This window comes from Nipponia nippon, unplaced genomic scaffold (genome assembly GCF_047370975.1).
Source record: "Nipponia nippon isolate SJK-2023a ecotype South Korea unplaced genomic scaffold, ASM4737097v1 scaffold_3, whole genome shotgun sequence".
NCBI lineage: Eukaryota > Metazoa > Chordata > Aves > Pelecaniformes > Threskiornithidae > Nipponia > Nipponia nippon.
In genome coordinates, this window is record NW_028262347.1 from 116,740,312 (window position 1) to 116,763,181 (window position 22,870).

General features: G+C 43.9%; 1 protein-coding gene across 20 annotated transcripts in view; it reads left to right on the forward strand.

Moving 5' to 3' along the window:
* The window catches only part of TCF7L2 (transcription factor 7 like 2), a 181,387-nt gene that overhangs the window by 141,391 nt on the left and 17,126 nt on the right, over positions 1–22,870 (forward strand). For 15 of the 20 annotated variants that reach the window (XM_087764701.1, XM_087764693.1, XM_087764704.1 and 12 more), the window contains 3 exons: positions 11,709–11,841; positions 13,990–14,092; positions 16,858–16,944. In XM_087764701.1, the coding sequence (XP_087620827.1) occupies positions 11,709–11,841; positions 13,990–14,092; positions 16,858–16,944 (323 nt within the window). The remainder of the gene's footprint in view (positions 1–11,708; positions 11,842–13,989; positions 14,093–16,857; positions 16,945–22,870) is intronic. The other 5 variants (XM_087764694.1, XM_087764703.1, XM_087764696.1 and 2 more) reach the window with 1 other exon arrangement.

A 22,870-nucleotide genomic window follows, 5' to 3' on the forward strand; every position in this document is an offset into this window, starting at 1 on the left:
GGGAATAGGGAGGTCCCGGGGAGCTCCGGGCTCCTTTCCATGTGCGGCGCATCTTGAGGGGAGAGCCGGCGCTCCTGAATTTCAAGTCGCCCGTCCCATTTGCTGCACTTTTCTAAGTTATTGTCGGTAAATGGTGGGGAACTGTCCGTCAGCGGCCCCGGCGCTGGCGGCTGCCGCGGGAAATCGCACGTGTGACAAAGGCGGCCGCTGGAGTGTGGTGGCTGCTGTGAATAGAGGGAGGGAAGGCAATTAGTTGCCGTGTTGTTGGGGCTTTTTACTTGTCAAACTGGAGCCTCGTTGCTTTTGTTATTGCCGTGTAAAGGGAAATCGCGGGGTTTTGTTTTGGTATTAAGGGCCTTAAAGATTGCTGGCTGACACTTTGCACGCGAAGGCCAGAGCGGTGCGGGGGCGAGGGGGGACGGGGCTCGGCCGGCAGAAAACGCACAGATTTTCCCCCTGCTTGCTTCATCTGCCCCTACATTTTTTTGTTTTCGCTGGGTCCTAGGGGCCAGCTTTGCGTTTTGTTTTGTTTTGTTGTTTGGTTTTTTTTTTTTGTGTAGCCCGCAGCCTTCACAGATTAAACTGCCACGTGAAAAGCAAACCTGGAACCGCTCAAGGTCTCCCTGTTCGAAACAGAGTTTTGATTTTTTTCCTATATTTATTTAGTCCCGTTGTTTCCTCCTTTGGGGGTGAGGGAGGGCGAACTCGCTCGTGTGAGTCACCCAGATGCGCGCGGGGAAGACAAGTGTTTGCAACTGGTCTCCTTCAGTGCCTCGTCTGCAGCAGCGGCCGTCCCACATGGCGACGCAGCATCCCTCAGCGTTAACAAACTCGCTTCGAAAGTGAGGAAGGGAAGAACGCGGCCATGGTTTCCTAAATATTCCCCGTCAAACCGCCCTTTGTGGCTTTCGCCCCTGTTGCAGAGTAACTACTTTGCAACTTTCGGGAAAGGGATAAATAAGAGATGAGAGATTGACTCTTGGCGAAGTCGGATACTGCGGTTTGCCCTTGGTACCCGGCTCAGATTTAGGAAGCAGGCGTCTCGCAGCTCTCCTGGGCGAATGAGAGGCGCAGGGGAGAAGGCTTCACCTGTGCTCAGCCCAGTGGTGCTCTCTGGGTACCCCTGTTTATTCTCACGCAGGAGCAGCTTGGGAAAACACAATAGCCAGGGCACCGTAACGTTAGCGATCTCGAAGCTCCTCTTGCATCGCTTTTACAGCGGGGTCAGTGATTTACAGAAATATTAAATGCTAAAGGAAAAGGAGGGGGGAGGGAGAGACCAGAGCTAATGGTAAAGGTCTGCCAAATGTCACCTCAGTGTTACAATGACAAGAAAATATACTTTCCTTACAGCTCTCTCCCTAAGAAATTTGTTTAGAGGGATTTGACAATCTTGCAGATAAAGTGACTGCTTGCTACACTTAACTGATCATGCTCCCTCACGGCCGGCCGGCGTTTCCTTGCTGCACTTAGTAATACCTGTGCAACCTGGGTTGTAGTAGCATTGTCACTGATTTCCAAGGTAACTGCTTTTTAGCTCTTCTGAGAAGACATACCTGCGTAGGGGGGGAAAAGTCTCTTCCCCACTGCCTGGAAGGGTGAAGGTAAAGTGCTATATCGGAAAAGAGAGGAGGCTTCTCTAAATTTTGATAAACGCAGCCGACAATTTAGAAATAAGACACTTTTCACAGCCAACATGACAGTGGATTTTGAGCATTCAGAAAACACCAGGCCAAAAAACTGGAGACATCTTGATCTTTTAAGACAGCTTTTCCAGTACTTTAAGTGAAGGGGGGGAGCGGGGTAAGAAAAAGAGAGAGAGAAAAGCTGCAAGGAAAATAATACAAAGCCAGCACAATTGGCATCTCGACAGTAAAGAAAAAAGTTTTTGAGGTTAAGAGAAGGAAAGACAAAGCTGTTATGTACCCAAGGGATGCAATTTTAGTGGGAATGGAAGATTTGAGTGGTAAAGGAGGAGCGCTTGCCTCTGGGTTCTCTCTCTTCCAGCAGTTCGGCTGCTGGCATCTCAATTTGAATTGCTGGGTGAGTAGCACTTTCTGTGTGCGCGCTTTCCGTCTTGACCATTGAACTTCTGATGTGACTTCTCTCCCTCTCCCCCTCTACTCCCTCTCCTTTTCTTTCCTCCTGTGTGGAATCAAAAAAAAAAGGGGGGGGGGGGAGAAATCAAGCAAGCATCTCCAGCTGTGACCTTTGTTAGCGACGTTGATTTTATTTATTTATTTTATGGTAATAGTCTTTTTTAGTAGGGGGAAGCGCGACTTTTCGATGGCACTTTAATTTTACAGCAGTGGTGAGGAGCGAGCGGCAAAGCGCCGTTTTGTCGAGACACAATGGTGCAGCGGGGCAGAGTTGTTGCACTCCTCCTCTTTGCCCTTCCCTCCGCCCGATTTTGGGGTTTGGTTTACAGAAAGGGGTGGGTGGGGGGGGAGAGAAATTTTTTCTCGTGCATCCAGGGTGGGATCGGGGGGTGTTGGGGAGGGGGTGTTTCAGAGCCTGGCGTACAGCAGGTTTCAGGGGCTGATTTCTGGATGCTGAACAATGGTTACCAGCGAGGGAGAAGTGTCTGCGCGTGTATTAGCTGTGCGTTACATCCGCAGTCGTACACTCACACAGTGACCATGACATCACTAGCTTTTCTTTTCTTTTTCTCCTTTGGGGCGGAGGGGGCCACTTCAAAGCTTTCTTCAGTTCAGTACGATATTTCCTTAACTCTGAAACCATGAAGGTAAAAATGTTTGTTTTGGTTTGGTTTTTTTTAAAGGAGAAAAAGTTGGTTTGTAGCAGGGCACATACAGTTAATGGGGTTTGGAGATGGAATGGTTTAACTCTTGTCATACACAAAACGAGATTTTTTTCTTCCTTTTTTAATTATTAAAAATAGTATGTAGTAGTTTTTAATTGGGTGCTTTTGATCCTGTGTCTGGTTGACACTCAGTTAAATTTTCTGAATTCTTCAGAAAGCTCAGCTGTAATGTGAAAGATGAACGTTTTAGGGGCACTACATAAAAATGATTTCACCCAGTGATAAAGGAATATGAAAAATAATACTGAATGTTGATAAATGTGAGATAATGTGTTTTGACACAGTGGTTCTGTGTTCGTTGTCAGAAGTCTATGAGACTTTTTTTCTCCTGTTAATATATATTACAGAAAGTAAACCTACCCCTCAGCCAATTCTGTACATTGCCCGTAATTATACACAGAAAATAGAAATGTATTTAAGAATTTTAGAAAGCATCGCATTTTCACTGGAGGTTTTGTGGGAATCTTGAGTTTTCTGCTGTTTTCTTTTCTAACTCTGCCAAGCTTGCCTAGAGAGTCACTTGATCCAGCAGGAGGATTTCTGTCACTTCAGTACTCTGTGATACCTTTGCCTGAGTAGCTTAGTTGATTTATTTGCCTTTTCTTGTATAAAACAAGGGATAAAATTCTGTCGAATTCATCTAAAATGAATTAATCTAAAAGGACAGTTACTTAGATGTTTCTTCGTTCGCTGCATGTTGTTGCGTACGCAGGTTTTACATGGCTGGTGGTGAGATCTTGTAAGCCTTGTACCTTTAGAGGAATTCTTTTTATTGGGACGCGGGGCGAAAGGCCTGACAGCGCTGTGTAAATGTGCCTGCTTCTTTTCTTCCAAAATATTTGCAAGGTGTTTCAGTTCTGATGTGCATTTAACATCCCATTTTTAGAGAAACTTTGTTGAATTTATTCAAGAAATAATTGATCTGGACTTACTTAATTTCATTGTTTAATTGTTTTGTGGCGGCGTGTATTGTTTTTAGCACGTTAAAAAATGAAAATGTATTTTAGAGCTTTGTTATTTGTTAAGCTATTTAATATACATTTGCTAGATGTGTTGTGTATCGGTATTGAGCACAGCCCGCTATAATTTGTGAATACTGCATTTTAAAAAGCTGTACTGAAAACTTGGCATCATATATTAAGGCATGTATGTGCATGTTAGTTTTTTAATAATGCTGTCATTACTGAAATTGCCAAATCCAAGTGGGTATAGACATGCATGCTAATCTTTTTTTTCATTTCTTGCAGTTTTTTAGCAGCCTCACATTCAAGTTCTTACTGTAGAGAGAAGTCACAGATACCCTAACAAAATCAGTGGAGCTATTTCTCCTACAGTATGTGTCTGTCTAGTGCTGAAATAAGCGATGTATATGCAAGAATTAAAGCTATTTATGATGTGGCATTTTAGAGAATGCTAGGCAGTAAGTAAAACTGCATTACTAGGTATTCATACAAAGCACACAACAAATAAGGTCTATCAGGGCAATTGTAAGCATCCTTTTGCTTGTATTTACTTCTCCCTTGTTGCCATCTTTTCTGAATTTTCGTGCTTGCATTATTGGTCTGTCCCTCTCCCCTCTCCACCCCGGTGATGTTCAGGACCGTTTCCTGGGGACCTGCTCAGGTTTCACTGGTCTCTTTGCTTAGGGGTGGTGTATCCAGCACACCTTGTACTGGTACTGCTTAAGAGAACAGTGGGTTTCGGTTATAGTCTAATGTATGCCAAGTCTTTCTGCTTTTTGCCTTGTTAGACATGAACGAAGGCTTGCCTGCTCTAAAGAGATAATATCTGTCTAGTAATTAACTAAAGTATGCGAAGAAAGCACTGAGTATTTGTCAGGTTGGGGAAGAAGCTGTGCCTCTCCTTTTGTAATGGAAGAAATAGGTCTGGGCACCTCGATGCCTGAAACTTGAAGAGTCTAAGCACTACCCTGTCCTCCTCGTACAGGGAAATCCACCTGTTGATCAAACAATTTCTAATTTTGAGGTACAGCGTGAGGCTTGGCTGGATACATCCAGGCCACAGTTTCTGGGCTATAGGCTGGGGTAACTCTGGTGTCCAAATTTGTATGCCAAGACCAGGCAGAGCAGATGCAGCAGAGTGCTTTCTCTTTATCAATAAAGCATTAAGAGAATGAGTGAGGTAAAATCTAACGGGCATCAATGTAATTCCAAGTGATGCTGAAGGATCTCAAAACGTACAGCTGTGTCTAAGCAGGTGCTTGTCTGGGTCTGACCTGACATTAGAGTAACACCACATGGTCCAAGGATGCAGCACTTAACTTGTATTTAAAACCCCAAGTATCTTTTTTTCTTTTTACTTAAAAAAAAAAAAACAACCAACCAAAAACCACCCCAAATACCATAGCAAGATTACTGTCCACAACAGCTTTGAAAGCAAAGTGTGAACACACTTACTACCAACGCTTTTCTACTAGTGTTTTTAATTCTCCTGCATGAGAACTAACAGGCAGTGATCAAATAGCTAAGCCCCAGTTCTTTCCCTTTTACGCTAGTGGATTTGGCGTATGCTAATTGTCACCAGATCATTTCACATAATTGCCTTTTGGCGAAATTAAGTGGACATTTCCTGAACATCTGAAGCCCTCGCTCCCCCACCCCCTCCCTCCCCTCAGTACTTTCACCCCCTTGCAGGAAGGATGCCGAAAATGTCAAGCTCGGTGGCTTAGTGCTCCAGTACGCAGGGGCACTTCATCATAGTTAACGGGGAGGGGGGGAGAAAACGATTCTTTTCTTGAATGAATTGCTGGACACTTAAAGCCAGGAAACTGATTTTGTTGTTTAGTGTGAGAGATTGCTAATAGAGCACATTTTTGGGGTGGTTTGTTTTTGGAAAGCCGGCAGTTCTTGCAGGAGCAGGTAGGCGCTTGCTGGCCTGGGAAGTGGTCAGGGAGGGAGGGGGAAGAAGCAGAGGGATGAAAAAGTGTTGTGTCCCCTGCCTTTTTTTTTTTTTTTTTTTTAATTAAGGGGAGGGCAGTGGGGGGTTGGTTTTTTTTTTTGTCAAGCTCTGACTAGGGGTGGTATTGTCCCAGCACATGGTTGTCAGTGCTCCTGTCATCGTTTGTGTGAAAGAAGAAAATGAGCCTTTTTTTAGCAGGGCGAGTTGTGATTATCAATGGAGGCCTTGTCTGCTGCTACAATGGGCAGTTAGCTTAGGGCAGGACCTCAGGCAGAAATCAGCTACATGAAACTGTGAAAGGGCTCAGGCCACTGTATCAGCCATAATGGAGCAACGGGAAGTAGTTTTCAGGAGGAAATGCTTAGTCAGGTGTGAAAGTATCCTTAAAAAAATAAACTGTGACTCCACTAGCTAAACGGAGCCGGGTAAAATTAAATCTTTGATTTTTTTCAGGAAATGCTTCATCACTGGCATTGAATGTTTGTGCTTGGGAAGGGGATGAGAACCAAGTTACATATAGCTGGTGGGGTTGGTTGGCTTTGGCTTTCCCGTTAACCTGAATGGATTGCAGTTTCTTTGCTCAAGTCTGGAGTACCACCCGGAGCGGCTGCTGATGTGGGTGATCCCTGGGGCCGGAGTGGTGCTTACTGATGGGTGCTCTGCTTTGGGTGTTGGTGACCCTGGCTGGAAACAGAAGAGTATTACAATATTTGCAGCAATATTTTGGGATTTGCCTTTTCTTCCAACTTAGTTTCCCGATTTTGGCAGGGCGGCGGGGGAGGTGTCATTCCGAGGCAGAACCAAGGAGAGCTCAACCTTTGGAAAAAAAGAAACTCCTCTTGCGAGCATCTTTGGAGCTGCAGAGCAGCTCAGGAACATCTGTTAGCATTTCACTGGCCATAGTCAGCCTAACTGCAACAGCACCATCTGGAAAATACAGGGAGACAAGTTACAAACCTATTTTTTAATGTGGACTGGTTTTGAATGGTACCCTTTGCTTAGCCCAGGGAGCAGCTCCAGGAGGGCCCGCTAATTCAAGACCACTGTCGACCTCCTGCATCCACCCTGGAGGAGGGGAAAAGGCTGACAAACCCTCTTCTGTGCTGCTTTTATTTTATTGTATTAGGCTCATAAAGGCACTTTCAGGGCCCATCTTTCTTTGGTAGAAAGGGAAAGCAGTGGGGAAACGGGGAAGAGGAGGACATGGCAAAAAAGACAGGCGGAGCTCTAGCTCCATTTGTTTTTGGTGTCTGTTGATTAATAGGTTTTACGGTGAATGGTGAGCTCTCATTCCTCCTCCGTTAATCGTAGTGGAGGAAGGGAGGGGGCTCTGGGGGTCCAGGGTGCGAGTGCCTGATCAGTCCCTCCCTTGCCCCGTTCCCAGTTGCGGGTGGTTGAGGGGTGCCTGGCAGGCAGCAGCCCGTCCCTGCCTCGCGAGCAGGACTTGAGGCTCTAAGTACGCTTAAAAGGTCACCCCAGGTCCGGGAAGGGGGTCCCTCCCTGGCTGCGGCTGCGGGAGCTGTGCCGGCGGCCGTGGGAGCTTCAGGCTGTGCTGGGGCAGGAGCATCCCCCTGCCCTGCCCTTGGCTGCTCAGCCAGGACGCATCGGAGCGGAGTCTCCTGCCGGCCGTTTGTCTGGGGCCGAAGGCTTTGGCCGCTGCGATGCTGCAATGGCACGACGGCTTGTTTTCAGCCTGGGTGGCTTTTTTTGCAGACCTGCTTTTACTAAAACCACGTTATCCCGGCGAGGACAAATCCTCTGGCCTCTCTGGAGTGTTTTCCTCTGACTTTGAGTTCATACCATGTTTTTATTACCAAAGCCAAACAACCTATGAATTTGCAAACAGAAATTGCAGTAACAAACTGTTCCTATTTAAAGGTTGGTTTCTCTTTGTGTGCTCAACAATACAATGTTTCATCTCACGCAAGTCTTATGTTGCTTTCAGAGACTTAGGAACTATTGATTTATACAGCATGTATTAACTTCTTCAATAAATGGGGAGTATTCATCAGTGGGGTGTATTAAATTGGGCTGTATTCGCATAAAAGTATCTTTCATCCTGTTAATGAAATGTCCTTACCATGCAACAAAGACTAATACACAGCAATTTATACACACAATCCCCTGCAGTTTAAATCTGAAGTTCAGATATTTTTTTTGTTCCCTCAAGGCACCTATCGGAACTTAGGCTAAATGGATCTCAGTATCACTCTCAAACATATATCAGTCCAAAATTTGTTGTGTTTGGTTCTTTTTTTTTTTTTCATTCCGGAGCTCCATTATTGTTTAAAGTTGTCTGTGTTTAAGCACTCCCAGAAGCATTTCAAATTCATATAGAGAGATTTAGTAGTTGAGTCCCTATGGGGACAATTTCCTTTGGTTTGCTTCAGGCAGGGGTTATCAAGAAAACCAAACTTCTGTTGTTTTTTTGCAATTCTTTACCTTGGCCTCTAACCCAGCATATTGAGACCCCAGCTTTCAGAGGAGAGGAGTGATTTATCAGCAGATGACTTGGTACTTTGTAGATGCTGGGATTTCTCTCCAGAAATCTCCACTTGTTCCCGTCCTATTACCGCATGCCCTGATGCTAATCTGTGCGTACCAGTGCAGCTCCCCTTTCCGTGTCTGACAGAGCCATAAATGGAGTTCTTCAAGTTGCCAGAGAAATTCCTGCATCTCACAATGGCTTTTAGCTTAAAACTACGCTTGATAAAGTACTCACAAATGTATATTGGAGAAGGGCCTTTTGCAGGGGATGGCTAAGGTCATCTAATAGGTGTCTCCTATTGATGGCTTCTGTGGTTTACCTTTCATTGCCAGTGGATGGGGTTAGGACCACACTTGTTACTCAGGCAGAGCTCCCATTGACTTCAAAGGAAGATGCATGTGCGGGATTAATCCTGCTCTTTCCCAGCTAGTCCTTTCTTTTTCCAAGGAAGCGTAGTTAACTTCAGGAATGCTGCTTTTAAAGAGCAGCTTATTTAGCATATTATGCATGATTAGCTTGGTTGTGAATTGTGCGTGCTATTCTGAGCGGAGTTACGGTCCCTTTTCCCAGTGTGTGATAAGCAGAGCAAAGCAGAATACAAACCTAGCCCGGGGTAGTGATACAGATGCAGACTGGTTTGCAGGGGCAGTTGATCACACTCCTCTGTCCTGGAGAGCGTATTGTTGAGCATGTAGATAACAGTTTCCCCTTTCTCCCCAGTACATTCTCCCCACACCTCTGCCCCAGCATCATCAGAGTGGCAAAGAAGTATCCTGTCCTTACATCCAGTACATTTATATGAATTGTCTGTTTGGCTGCAAGGCAGTCACCCATGTAAAGATGACCTGGGGAAAAGTTTGCAGACTAAGGTTCAGACTCTTGGTGGTGGTTGATTTTTAAATTTTTTTTCCTTTTGCTTTTTATTTTTGTCTGAAAAGTGTTAAGTAAAATATGTAATGATTTAGCACTCGTGCCATTTTGTGGAGATATGGCGGGGGGTCTTGGTATATCAAAGCAGTGGGTGGTAGTTTCCCACAGTTTACATGTGACCCCCTATGGTATATCTGGCTTCGGTGAGACAGGCGTGTAAGTCCAGCTTTCCTCTCACGTGTTGTTTCTTGTTTGTCGGCTTAAGTCTGACCCTCCAATGTTATTCTGTCACTTACTTATGTTTATAACTAACCAGTTCCAGTTTCTATGAAAATAAGCTCGCCATGGAAGGGAGCCCTCAATGTCTGGCAGGATCTGGGTGAGGGTTTTTTGCAATGATATGAAGATAGAGTTGGGAGAGCACAGAGCTACAGCAGCTACCAGCCACACTATGGGTCACCTAACAGCAAGTGTTCACACAATTATTGGCCAGCAAAAATCTCTCTTATTGGGAATGATTGTTTTTTGTGAACCAGATCAAGTGGTCATTTGGCATATAATGTCATGTGTTGTTGAGTAGATGCCTGCTCGTTTGCATGGTGTGTAATGTGATTTGTTACGTGAAGCCCTTGCCAAACCTTTCAGTTACTTTTGGACTGCTTAGGCTGGCTCACTTGGAAGAGAAAAGATTTTGGGTTAGAGCATCTTCTTTGGCTTTTTGAATTAAGGGGCTAAATCCCCATAGCCCCTCTGATGTGAAACCATTATGGATCTGTGTGGCCAAAAGTTGTCCTTGGTTGTACAGCTGGCAGAAGACCTGACAACGTGCTGTAATTCATAGTGTTGGCTGTCACGGCCACGGTCCGTGCTGTGCAGTGGCCGCTTGGCATGGGACTTTCCTGTGCCACGTGTGTGTTATTAGAGGGGAATCGTTCTGTGTAAGGGCTGCAAAAAGAAATAAAGATGGTAGAAGTTGTGGGAAGTTTGGCTTATGTGTCTTGGATGCACGCTTTTTTTTGCACATTACCAAAGGGGTGAGTTAAATACCTACATACGGCAGGGGCTGGGGCTGCGGGAGCCTCCCAGGGTGGGGGAGGCTGGAAGAGCCGAAGGTGAAGCTCTGCTGTGTCTTGGCCAAAGGATGATGGAGGGACTTCTTGTTTGTTCAGGGGAAGACTGAAGTTCCTTTTCCTCCTAGCTTTCAGTCTGTCTTCCCTCTTCCTTCCCCCCAGTCTAGAAACTCATTCCCAAAGAATACGGAATTATTTTTTAAATGCTTTTAAGGGAAGCTCAGACCGTTCGAACCAAGATCAGATAATAACTTGTCTAAAGTGGCGCGGCGAGGGCGCCTGTGTTTCGGGGGTGCTGGGGAGCGAGCAGTGGGGTCGGAACCGTCCTCAGGCAGGAGGGTGAGCAGGAGAGCGCTGGCAAACCCTGAACGGCAGCGGCGCTATCAGGGGCCGCCTTGGTATCACTACTTTATTTTAATGTGATTCCTTTTACTTGATGTTAATGCAAATTGTTCCTTACTTAAAGTAATAAAAGGAAATGAAGACACATTCTAAAATGAAACCTGACTCTAATCCATTCATCATCTAATACCAGCCTCTTTATCTTTGCTGGTACCTAATCTGGTTAAATGTCCCTGTTGTAGGATTTTAGTGAAAATCCTCTATGGGGAATAGGGTTTTTTGCAATTGGATTACTCGCAGTAAATGGTCCAGCAGTTCGCTTGTTTCAGCTTAATTTTTTCTTTGTGATCTTGTAAGGGTAAGTTACAGTTCAGCCTGCCTTCTCTTTTCATTCATTCACTGCTCCTTTTTTTTTATTGTTGTTAAGAAAAAGATTCCCCCACCCAGCTAGGAATGTGACAGGGAAAATCTCACGATATCTGCGTGATTATTCCCCCCACAAGAGTGTTAATTCCAATGGCTTTATCTGTGTTTTTGCCATTAGTTATATAGCTGAATATTTTAGTTGCCTAATTGATCAGTATCCAGTTTTCCATTTATTATCTCTCTCTGATGAATTGATAATTAATCGGCTCTTCTAAAATATATATATATATATATATATATATAAAACATGCAGGTGATCGCTTGTCAGCTTAATGCTTGCTGATGAAGGGAATCCTCTAGCACTACAAAGGCTTTTTATCTGTAATATTTGCAATGAGCAGTAAAATGCAGAACTGAAAGTGAGGACAGGAAGGGGAAAGAAAAAGACCTACAGGTCACTGAGCATTTGGGTCTCATGCTAATTAAATGGGGGACTCTGGCAGCCCCTCACTGAGGAGTCTGCCGGCATCTTGGAGGTGAAGCACAAGATTATAAAATAGAAAGGAAAAATTTTAAAGAATTGCTGTTGCTCTGTACAGGAGCACGACAGGTCAAAAAGATTAAAGAAACTCAAGAGCAGGGAAAGTGTGTGAGGAGGTTTTAAGCAAGAGGGTGGGAAAACTGCAAGGGTGATGCCGAGAAGGGATCTGGAAAAGTCTGAGGACCGTGTTGAAATCCTGGGTACTGAGATTTCTGTATGTCGTGCCTTGTGCTGCAGTGGGGGGTACCTGGCACTCCTCTAACGCCGTCGACCTTTTTCTCTTGACAGTCTAACAAAGTGCCAGTTGTGCAGCACCCACACCATGTACACCCTCTTACGCCGCTTATCACGTACAGCAATGAGCACTTCACACCGGGAAACCCTCCTCCACACTTACCAGCCGACGTAGATCCCAAAACAGGTAGGTGGGAAATAGTTTGGGGTTTTTTGAGAGTGGGTGGGTGGATCTTTCCATTTTGCGTATTAGGGGGAAGGAGTGCGGGAGGAAGGATTTCCCATGCTGGAGCACCAAAGGGGGCATGTAAAATGTCAAACACATTCAAGAACCCAGACAAAATAGTTTCTTTTTTAAGCCAATTAGGCTTCAGAAGGAGACCTACTGGGTGAATTTTCATAAAGCTTCTGCAGGGTGACACCAGAGTTGCATGTGTGGGGTCGTTTGCAGGTGTGTTTCTTTGCAAGCATGATACCCCACCTAGCAGTTCGATCTACCACATGCTTGGTTTGCATGCACGACCCAGAGAGTTAAACATGTACATTCTGTGATCTGCACTTAAAAAATTGCAGCTGGAATTTTAAAGGTGGTGGGTCATGACCAGTTTCAAAATGAATCTCTTTTAATTCCCCAAATCCCATTGTTTCTGTGTCAGGAGTTCAGCTATTTTTCTCCTATAATGTTGAATTTTCATCCAGTCTATCTACTTAGCTTCAGCTCTACACTTGCAACTCTTTTCCCCAATGTAAGTCTACCCAACTCTCAGTTCAGCCTGAAGGGCAGTCTTCTTGAATATAGAGCACCACGTAAAACCCTGGCTAGATTTATTGGTGTTACGGAGTAGAATTTACATGTTATTCTAACTTTTTAAGAGTCCCTGTTTAACCTGAGGGCCCAGAGAAGTCAAACAGTGTCAATCTTCTTTCTTTGGGCTGCATTGAGATCCTAGTGACAGTGGTTTTGTTTTTGTTAATCCAAATCCCAGCTAGTTAATTGGAAAGTACATCAGAAACTGAATTCATGTCAAAGGAATCACTCTGTGTCGGCCCTAACGTATGCAGATAATTTATCTAAACACCAGCCCTTGAATGAGGCTGTGCATTAGCTGGTTTTCACTCCCTGTGCTTCAACTGGGGCCCCCTTTTAATTGTGCTTAATGCTAACTTCACATGGCTTAAAAAGGAATCCATCTCGCCATCCCTGGGTATTGCAAGTGAATGGCATAGTCAACCTCTCATTTAAATAATGGTAGTACAGGGAATAGCTTTTAAACGATTATCGTAAAACATATGATTAACGTCTGTAGACTGTTTACTTTTCTTCTGTGAACATTCTTTCAAGTGTGCAAATAGCTCACTGGATGGTTAAAGCCCGGTTAATCTGTTTGGGTTTTGTAATGGAGAAAAAGCAATGTCTGCATGAAAATGTCACACGAGGAGATTTAATTTAGAGATTAAAAGCTTCCCGAGTGACTTAAAAAAATAGTTTTTTAGCCATGAATACGGTACCCCTTCCTTTTAATGCTCTCTGTTTTAATTTTGCTTCTGCTGTGTAATTGTGCTCTGGCTTGTTAATTGAAAGACCCAGTCTTGTAATCCTTACTCCTCTGAGTAATTCAAAGTTGCTCTTAAGGGAAGGAGCATTAAGATTTAAGGCTTGTGTCTGGAGCTGGTTTCTGCTCTCCGAGTAGGAACTGCACCAGTTTCAGAGAGGACGGATGGGCTCTCTGTCCTTCCCTGCACACCTTCAGCATCTGCCCCTGGTGTTACCAAGCATTTCCAGGGTCTCTTACCTCCACTCCTAGGTTTCGGGAAAGGTTTCCTAGGTTTGCTCAACAGCAAACGTCGTTTGCAATTGTAATAACTTTGTAACTCATTTTGGAGGTTACTTTGGAATAACGCCATGCTATTGAGTACCCTGTCAATGCATGGGTAGGGCCTGTGCTCTTTTGGTGACTTTGAGTCTAAAATAACCATGAAGTTGATACAGGGACCATCTTTCTGTTGAGCGTTTAAGACAGCACCTAGCAGAGCGTCACACCAAATCTATAGCTGAGACTCCTAAATTCTCATCCTAAATAACACAATAATTATCTCTGATCGGAGAGGTGACTGAGGAAGTGAATCACATCAGTTTTTCTGGCTGAATCTCATTTAACAAGATGCCAAGAGGCTCACTTTTAAAAATAAGGCTGTGAAACAGCCTTTGGAAACCCAAAGTGAAGGCATGAGTATTGTAATAAAATAGCAATTTAGAAACATATGTGCTTTTTTCTTATATTTTATTTATTTCCATTTCTCAATACTAATGCTGCTTTATGTTCCTCTTCCATAGGAATTCCAAGGCCTCCACATCCTCCAGATATATCTCCTTATTATCCGTTATCACCGGGCACTGTAGGACAAATCCCCCATCCGCTAGGATGGTTAGTACCACAGTAAGGAGTTCCATTTTTTTAATTTCCTTTTTCTTTTTTGATGTGTAAAATTTATGTTAAAAATCGTGTATGTGTGTGTGCGTGCATTTGTGTGTGCCTTGAGATAAGTCTGTTTGCCAACTGCCACTTCATTGAGTGGTTATGAATTTACCCACCTCATGAAGATTTAATTAAAACCTTTGCCAGGTCATGTGGTCTTAAACAAACATGAGCAGTTGGACACAGCTTTGCATGTCATCTCAAACAGCTGATGGCTCAAGAAGCATGGATTTTTAAACCCTTCTGCAGAAATGTCCTTTTCTTGTTAATGCCCTTATACTGCACCACGGGGATTTTTCTCAGATTTGGTTTTCTGGGGGCTCAGGGTGGTTCATGGACTCTTTTTTTACCAGGGCCATCCTCACTGTAAATGTGCAATTTTAAATTTCATTGGCCTTCCCTGTTGAAACCCCTTTCGTTTTTCTTGTGAAACAGTAGAGCTTTACATCAGCCAGTGAGCAGCATTCCTGGTCAAGATGTGGCTGGGCAGTTGGCATCTGAGGAATGGAATTTTCTTGCAAACAAGAAAGAGGAATTAGTTTACTTTAAAACTGGCTGAGAAAAAAGCCGTGGAAAGTTAGTTTGGGGTTTTGTTTTCTTTTCAGCTCCTCATATCCCACTTGCAGAGCCTTGTTGGGTATGAGGTTTCCTCCAGTAACTGAGTCTTATTTTCTTTTTTTTTCCTTATGTTGCCGTCTCTGCAATGGGTTTATAATGCACTTAAGCACTGCCTAAGCTTTTGTACAGTATATTTGATTTAAATACTTATAAAATACATTTGTATTGCTGGATACAACGGTTCTCTGCATTATAAATCAAGACTATTCCTCTATTTTTCTCACATAACAGGCCTCATCAATGTGGGGGAGATCATATTTCTTTAGAAATGAATTGCCCAAAGCTAGAAATAGTTTGTTCCTGCTTGAGGTTGTTTGGCCAGCTGTGCTAAAATACCTCTTCACAAGTTAGCCCTCCGTAAGAAAGTGGAGTTCACCCTGTAGGAGAGCAGGGCAGAGCAGGGGGTCCCCCCACATACCCAGGTCTTGGGCAGGGAGAGGGATTGGCGTCAAAGGCTTTGGGGGCCTTTCTCAAGCACAGAAGTGTGGATTCAGGAGAGCTGGAGCTTGGACCTCAGCCACAGCAACCCGCTTCTGGCCACTTTGCAGGCTGCCCTTCCTCGCAGGGTGGTCGTGCAACTTGTTTGGGTAGAGGTTCTCCCACCCTGAGGGTAAAGCATGTCCATCATCTCTCTGCAGAAGGCTGTTTCTCCAGAAGAGCAGAGCATGAGCAGAAGAAAAACCCAGAGCATTGCTCCCTGAAATCTTAAATTCCTCCTCCTTTATTATGATTTACTTTTTACGTAGGACACCCTGAACGCTAGTAGAACGCCTGTCAGCTCCTTCTCTTCTTGCTTGCTTGCAGGGCCTAGCTGCATTACAGCCATCTCATGCTCTTCTGCAACTGCTTAGCTCAAGTTTTCACAGTAACATCCTCAGCATTTAAAACAAACATACTCAGCTAATGCCAAAAGTCAGTAACATTAAAGACATGAGAGTGCAGGGAAGAAATTCCTCACTGTCATTGACCGGTACGTCATTGCTCAGTTGTGTCTCACGGCCGTACATCTTTGTGTGCAGACACAGGTTTGCCTCCATGAACCTCATGTCATGGCTGCCAAACCACACGAATGTTGCCACGTGGTGCCAGTTTCATCAGGCAGGTGCTAATGGCCACCTCTGTCACAGGAAGACTCTGTCATCATTGCTGGTTTATAACAAGTCAACACCCATGGTGTACTTATCTACCCGCAGCTCTTACAGCTTGTCCGAGTGGTTTTTGTTGAGGGGTGGTACCATTACATTTGCTTTTGCTCTAGGAGACCAGAATGGCCAACTCTGCAGAAGTAGCCCAAGGTTTTTATTTCCCCTCTCGCTGCCACTCATCCTTCACCATCAACTTCCCAGTCCATCTATCCTCAGCTGGCCTGCATGTCTCTAGCATAGTACCCCCCCAGAAAGCGTCCTGCCCAGTCAGATGATATATTTGAAGGACAGATGAAAAGAACTAGCCAGCACAGACAAACCTCAATCAGAAAAAGTTGTGTGTCTTTCATGAGGATGCTGTTTTGCATGTTGCTGTATTTTTTAATTATTGTAATGAGGTGTGATTGTCTATTGGTTACCCACAATACTTCTTGGGGACTCTCCCCCGGTAACTCTTGTCAACACTTGTTAATCTGACAAAAGGCTACAAATTAAGCTCTGTTAATTTAATGTTTTCTCACCGAGATCTAAATACCGAAAGAGGCCCAAAGCGCAACTGAAGTCCTTTGATTCACTGTACTTTATTTTGGTATAAATTTACATTCATTATTGTTTTCCTTTGGATGTGTAGCCCTCAATTAGTGTGATGGCTCCATTAAAGCAAGCGAGACTTCGCCTTTAATTATTACAACAAAACACCTAGTTTCAGCTTGGGGAGAGGGTCTCTATTGACATAAGCAGAGGTTATAAAATTTAATTAGCCATTCCTATCAGATTTATGGCATTCAAATTGTTCTGTGTTTCTTTCCTTTGATCCTTGCTGTACAATCCCCAAGATTTTTGTTCTGATCAAATGAGAATAAAGCTTACTGTGCAGAGGAAGTTTTTTGTTGTTTGGTTTTTTTTTTTTTTTTAAACCCTTTTGTCTTTCTCTCATTCTCTCTTTCCCTTCATTTTTGCCAGGCAAGGTCAGCCAGTGTACCCAATCACGACAGGGGGTTTCCGCCACCCTTACCCAACAGCTCTGACCGTCAATGCTTCCATGTCAAGGTGAGTTCAAATGCTGAGGTCCTGAATCAAGAGCAAATGTAACTCCTCCTGCCGCCCTCTCTAGAGGAGGGCATTTCATCTAGGAAGCATATTTCTGAAAGCACTTCAGTTGAACAGTCATCCGTAGTTTTTTGGTGGGGTGGAGGAGGAGAGGACGAGGGGTATCTTCCCATTTGAGGAGAAGAGGGTGTCCTAGTGCTGTCATTGGGCTTTAAGAATTTACTTTTGAGGGAGAGGTGGAGGAGTGGGAAATCATCTTTAAAAGCCAAACTCAATGAAAAAGCTGGGAGAATGTGATGTTGAAAAAGCAAGGAGGAGAAGTCGTGATACCTTTTGCTTTCTCAGTGGCTATCACCCAGAGCAGCGCTCTGTGTGCGAGAGGGGAGTCTCGGGAGGGAGGAGGGCTGCTCTTCAAGCAGAGTTGGGAGGAAGGTTATTGCGCTATGTTTTCCCCTGCCAAAGCTCCAAACACTGATAGTCAACATAAAAGGGGCTGCCTGACCCTCTAAAGCTTTAGAAGTATATATTTCTCCCCCTCCCTACCTCCAATTAATTCCATCTAATTTTCCAGGGGCTGCTAGTTTTATTTACAAACTGGTTGGCAGCACTATGTTTAAGTAATCACTAATTGCTCCTAATGATAGTTTTATTTTCTGTTCATCTGATTTTCAGTCTGGTTAATTAAATCGGTGGAGGTTTAGACTTTCCTGATGGGCTGAAACAGCTAATCCATTTTGATGATGGCACATAATTAAATTAGCATGCATTACATAGCAAGGTTCCACGTCTCTTCTCTGCTCTGTCCCTTCCTCTCCATCTCTGCAGTTTAATATGTGAAGGTTGGAGTATAGAGGATTTAAGGAGGAAAAGACTGGGGGGGGCGGTTTGGGGGGAAACACACCTCATTGAGAAATGGAAACCTGGAACTAGAGCTCATGAGTGAATGGGTAGGAAAATAGTGTGTTGTGTGCTTTAGAGAAGCAGAGTAAAAGAAAAAAAATAATATTTGCTCGTGTTGCTCCAACAAATAGAGAGAAAACTGGAAAATCAACTTAAAAAAAAATTAATAGACCCAGCATGGGGGAGAAGAAATCCTGGTTGGGGAGAGATGCAAATTTAAACAATGGTTGCCTCCCTCCATTTACTCTTTTTTAATATCTATAAAAGACTTGCAGGCATGGTGTGAGGCAAAGTAGAGCTTGATTTCGTTTAATTATTATTAGAGAGGCTAGTCATTTGAGGGAGGGGGGAGATGTGGGAGGGGGGAGGCTGTATTCCCAAGATAGGCTTTATGAAAGGTATCTAGTTAAAAAGAGTACACAGCAAATTAAATACATTATTGTGGTAATGGGACGACAGAAGTAGAGGTCTATTATACTTATGGCAGTTATAGGAAATGTAGGCTCCTTGCCCTGTTCTAGCACATCCTTTGATATTCATTCCATTCAGCAGCAGGGCCAGGACTTCTCAGAATTAAGTGATGGGTCATTATACTTTAAACACCATGGAGAAGCCTAGATTGGCAATTAAACAGCACTTGCTGACACTCGCTTGTGCCACCCTGTGACCCCCTTTAGATTGAGTTGTTGGAGCTCGGGGCCCTCAGCCTGCTAAATTGGTAGCAGGCACTTCTCCTGACGAGGGCTGGCTCTGAAATCTGCCGGCTTCAAAGGGAGCAAGATCATGTATAAACCATAATGTGGGTGCACCGTGGCTCAAAAAATAAGGCAGGAATAGATGAAATGTTACAAGTGCAAGGGGAAAATGAGAGAATAATGACAAATCTAATGCAACTCAAAGCAGAATTGTTGCACAGAAAAATGCATCCCACTGCTTGTGCATAAAATCAAGGCAGGCAGATGACATCCAGTTAACAGAAACATGTCAACAGTGAAGTAAAGTGAGAGTGAGTAAGAGAGAAGCCCCTGAGACAGCCAGGAACAAAAAATTAGTTGTCCTTAACAAGTTAAGACTCATCATTATATTCTGGCTTGGAGCCATAAAAGGAGACACTGGTGTATAATGAGCTGCTTAGAATTTTTAGGGTGTTTATTGCAATTCATGGAATACTCATCTAGAGAAAAAAATACGGGGGGATGTCTTAGGCAAAGGTGAGGGGTGTGCATATATACGCACAGCCTTTCTTTTTGTCTCTGACATAAGCCCGTACGCACACACATGCTCAAGTGCACACGCAGAGTGATGAATAGATTTAAGATGTTTATCCTTTGTTTCAGCCCAGAAACTTCTCTGCTGGTTTCCCATACATGGGAACACCCTCTGGGCAGACCGTGCTCTGATACGTGGATCGACGCATGTTTTCTCATGCCTGCCTTATCAGCTGGAGCACCTGAGCTCAGCCGTGGGACAGCCCTTGCCCTGAGTAGCCAGCGTAGTTGGGAGATGGGGCTGGCGTGCCTGGGGATGCCCACGCTTGCCTGCAGACATGCTGTTCATGGCTGCCCTCCAGGCAACAGCCCCGCAGGGCCCTGGTACAAGCTTTGGGGTCACTGCGTTGGCTCTGCCCAAATGTTGAAGCCAGGGCAGACCCAAACCTCACGCCTCCATCCACGTTTTTCCAGAGCCTTCCTAAAAGTAGTTCCCATCTTTGTCTGCACTATGGTATAGACCTTTGGAGCATATAATGCTTCCCAACCCTGAATATTCCCTAAGCTTAGTAATTACAGTTCATTAGTTAGAGTGTGCTTATGAATAGTTTATAAAAGGTTAATGGGTGACTAATAGTGATTTTCATAAATGGTTTAGACTATTAAGGTAGTGTCTTCAGGTTGTTTTAACCATTTACAACTCTTTTCTCTGCTTGTAGCATCGCCCCCCTTACTTTGTATGCATGCAACATGCTTATAACATCTCTTGATCCTTCATTACCCCTCTATAATATGCCTTTAATGTAAATTGAGACAGGGTTAACTGACTGATGGGCAAACAGTGGACCCACTATGAAAAAACAACTGCTGTGAGAGGAAATCAGGAAATAATTTAGCAGAATTACACCAGACAAACACTGCACAGCAGTTAAGTGGTGGCAGTGGAAAATACCTTCTGTAATTGAAATTTCAGGGGAAATTCACTTTTGCTGAATGTAATTACTGAAGTTGGAGTGTAGCCAGGAACTTAAAAATTAACACTCTTCCCCCATTCATATTGCCATGTGAGTGGATGTCTACATGGAAATAAGTAGGCACTCAGGCTTTGGGCTGAACCCTCACCCAGCCCACTGAAGTCCATGGGATTGTGAGAGCAAGTTTGGGTGCTGGAGCATGTTTTTATAGCCCTAAACATAGGAAGGCGTTTGTAAGTCCAGTAGGCAGCCTTGTGTCTTGGAGGGAGAGAGATTCAGTGTGAAATAATGAATGGTCATTGGTAATGAACACACAACTTCCTTGGGCAAACTGCTACCCCAAAAATAACTACTGAGCTGCAGCTGCCTGTTGATGAAGGCTGCCATGTCTCTGAAGTTTAGAGCTCAGTGGGTAAAATCTCAGCCCAGCCAAAGTCAGTGGAGGCTTCGCCATTCTCCAGGCTTTCACACAACATGCATACGTAGGCTTCTTCTCTTCCACTGCCCTTCCTCCCCATCTGGTCACTCTCCGATGTGCAAGTATTTACTCTCTTTCTCCTAAATGGTAATTGGGAAAACATTTTTCCTATAATTGGGAGGGAAGTTACATTTTTTTTTTTCCCAGATTTTCTTCACCTTCCTCAATTTTCTATTAGCTGGAGGTGCTTAAATCTTCATAAAAAATAAGTGAATAAAATAACCCCCTATCTTTTGTTGAATTTGTTTCCTTTGAATGTTCTGGCTGTACAGCAGTCCACCATGTAGGCAGAGTTCATTTTGCAGTGTGTTTTAATTTTTGGCCAGATCCTCATTTGAGAAGCAAGCCTATGACCCAGTTATCATGGCCACATCATGGGATCCTCTTCAAAGGCTTAACAAGCACCATCTTTTGTCCCCATTAACTCCAGCTGTAATCAGTCTTTTGTGATATTTGGGAGCCCTTCTCTAGTGATGAGTCTAATCTTATTCAGGTCCACTCTCATACCCTTCTGTCCTTGTGCTACCACTGCACTCAGCTCTTCTTCCTTGCTGGTGTATGCCCACTGCCCTTCCCACTGTGTCCCCTTGTCAGACAAGCGCGGCTCTTCCTGCCTGCTCACTCTCTGAAGGTAGGCTTTGTGTCTCCATCTTCATCCTTCATTGTCCCGTTGTCACTGGCTCTTGTTCCAGTTTGAACCCTAGTTATCCCCAGCATCATAGTCCTCTCTTGAACGCTGGGTCTTGCCGAGGACAGATGTGTGTCAGCTTTTTATCACTATGCATATACCACTTTCAGTGAGGTCAGGATTTTGCTATGGGTTTTATTTTCGCCCATGTTTGTAAGTTATTTTTTTAAAAAAAGCTCTTACTGTCAGTTTTTATTGTTTGCATTGTACTATGTCTGAAGGCCACAGGCACTGTGTGAACAAACTTTAAGTATGTCCAATCAAAATACATACACACAAAAATAAAGAGAAGGAGAACAGAAAAAAATGATACTACAAAGGCCCAGTTTATGTCTTGCTGATGGTGAGGCAGTTCTGTGGCAGAAGTGGGACCAAGACGTCAGTCTCGTTGCAGCCTCACCACTGTCTTCTGTTCTGACCTACCATGCACCAAAGCATTTCCCCAAACATGCATTCCTCTCCCAGCTACTTCTGTCAGAGAGCGGGGAAGGCATTTTGACAATCTACTTGGAGATTTGTGTCTGTGAATCCTTAGCAGAAGTAGGAATGGCCATTTTGCTGCCCGTTCTCCTCTTCCCTTGCCATCACACCCTCCTTTCCTTCTCTCCATGCCTTTGTTTGTGAGGAGCTGCAATTCTCTACAGTTTGAACAATTTCACATTCTCCCTGTCAGTCCCTGCTCTTCCCACCACTGCCTTGAAAGACAAAATACTTCTGTCTAATGATCCTGAGTACTACCAGCTGATAGACAAAGATCCTCAGAGCTCATAGTGGACAGTATCTCTTGTTCATGAAAGTACGACTGTGTCATCTTGTGAATGTAGGGAATGTCTAGGCAGTTTTGGGGCAAGGATTAAGCTCAGTAATGGAATTTATACGAGGGGAGAAAAAAAAGAAATCCCATTATATTTCTGATACTTGTACACAGTCTACTTATCCATGGTATATCACCCCATTTTAAATCCTGTTTGATAGAAAAAAATCATTGTATATTGACGATAGAAGAAATAATTATTTATCCTCTTGCTTGTTCCATATTCTTGGGGTATTTTATTTAGACCAAGATGGTTCAAAATCTGGGATGAGTATGGATTTGCAATGATAAAAAGCCTTGTCATTTGCCAGATCACTTTGGTTTTTGAATTTTGGGGGAAGTTATTTCTGAGACCAAATTTTAGGCTAAATCCCACTTCCTGGAAACCTGTTGACTTCAGTGGGGGTTTTCTAAGGGAAAGGCAGTCAGTCATAGTGTGCTTTCCTTATTCACTGCAAAACCTTTCTGATGCTGTTGAGAAATAATGATAAGAAGTCAATCCTACTTCTCAGAAGTTTGTTCATTTCAGTTAAAAAGTCTGAATGATTGTGCCATGTTTGTGCTGTGGCCCCAACCGAGCAATTAGATTCATGCAGAAGGATTGCACATCCCTCTGAATCCAGTTGCAGGACTGCGGCCTGTCCATGTATGTGACCATAAACCATAAAGCTGACAACATTTTTTCTCTTTAGAAAGGCTAGACTGTTATTTTGCATGAATTTAAGCCTTCCTACCTTACCTTAATGGGTCAAAATTGACTTAATTCCACCGTCTTCCCACCTTCTGTTAAAGCAGTGTGGCTCAGAGATTTATTAGACACAAATAAATATTTTTGTTTGCTCCATCAACAAAATGTAGCTAATG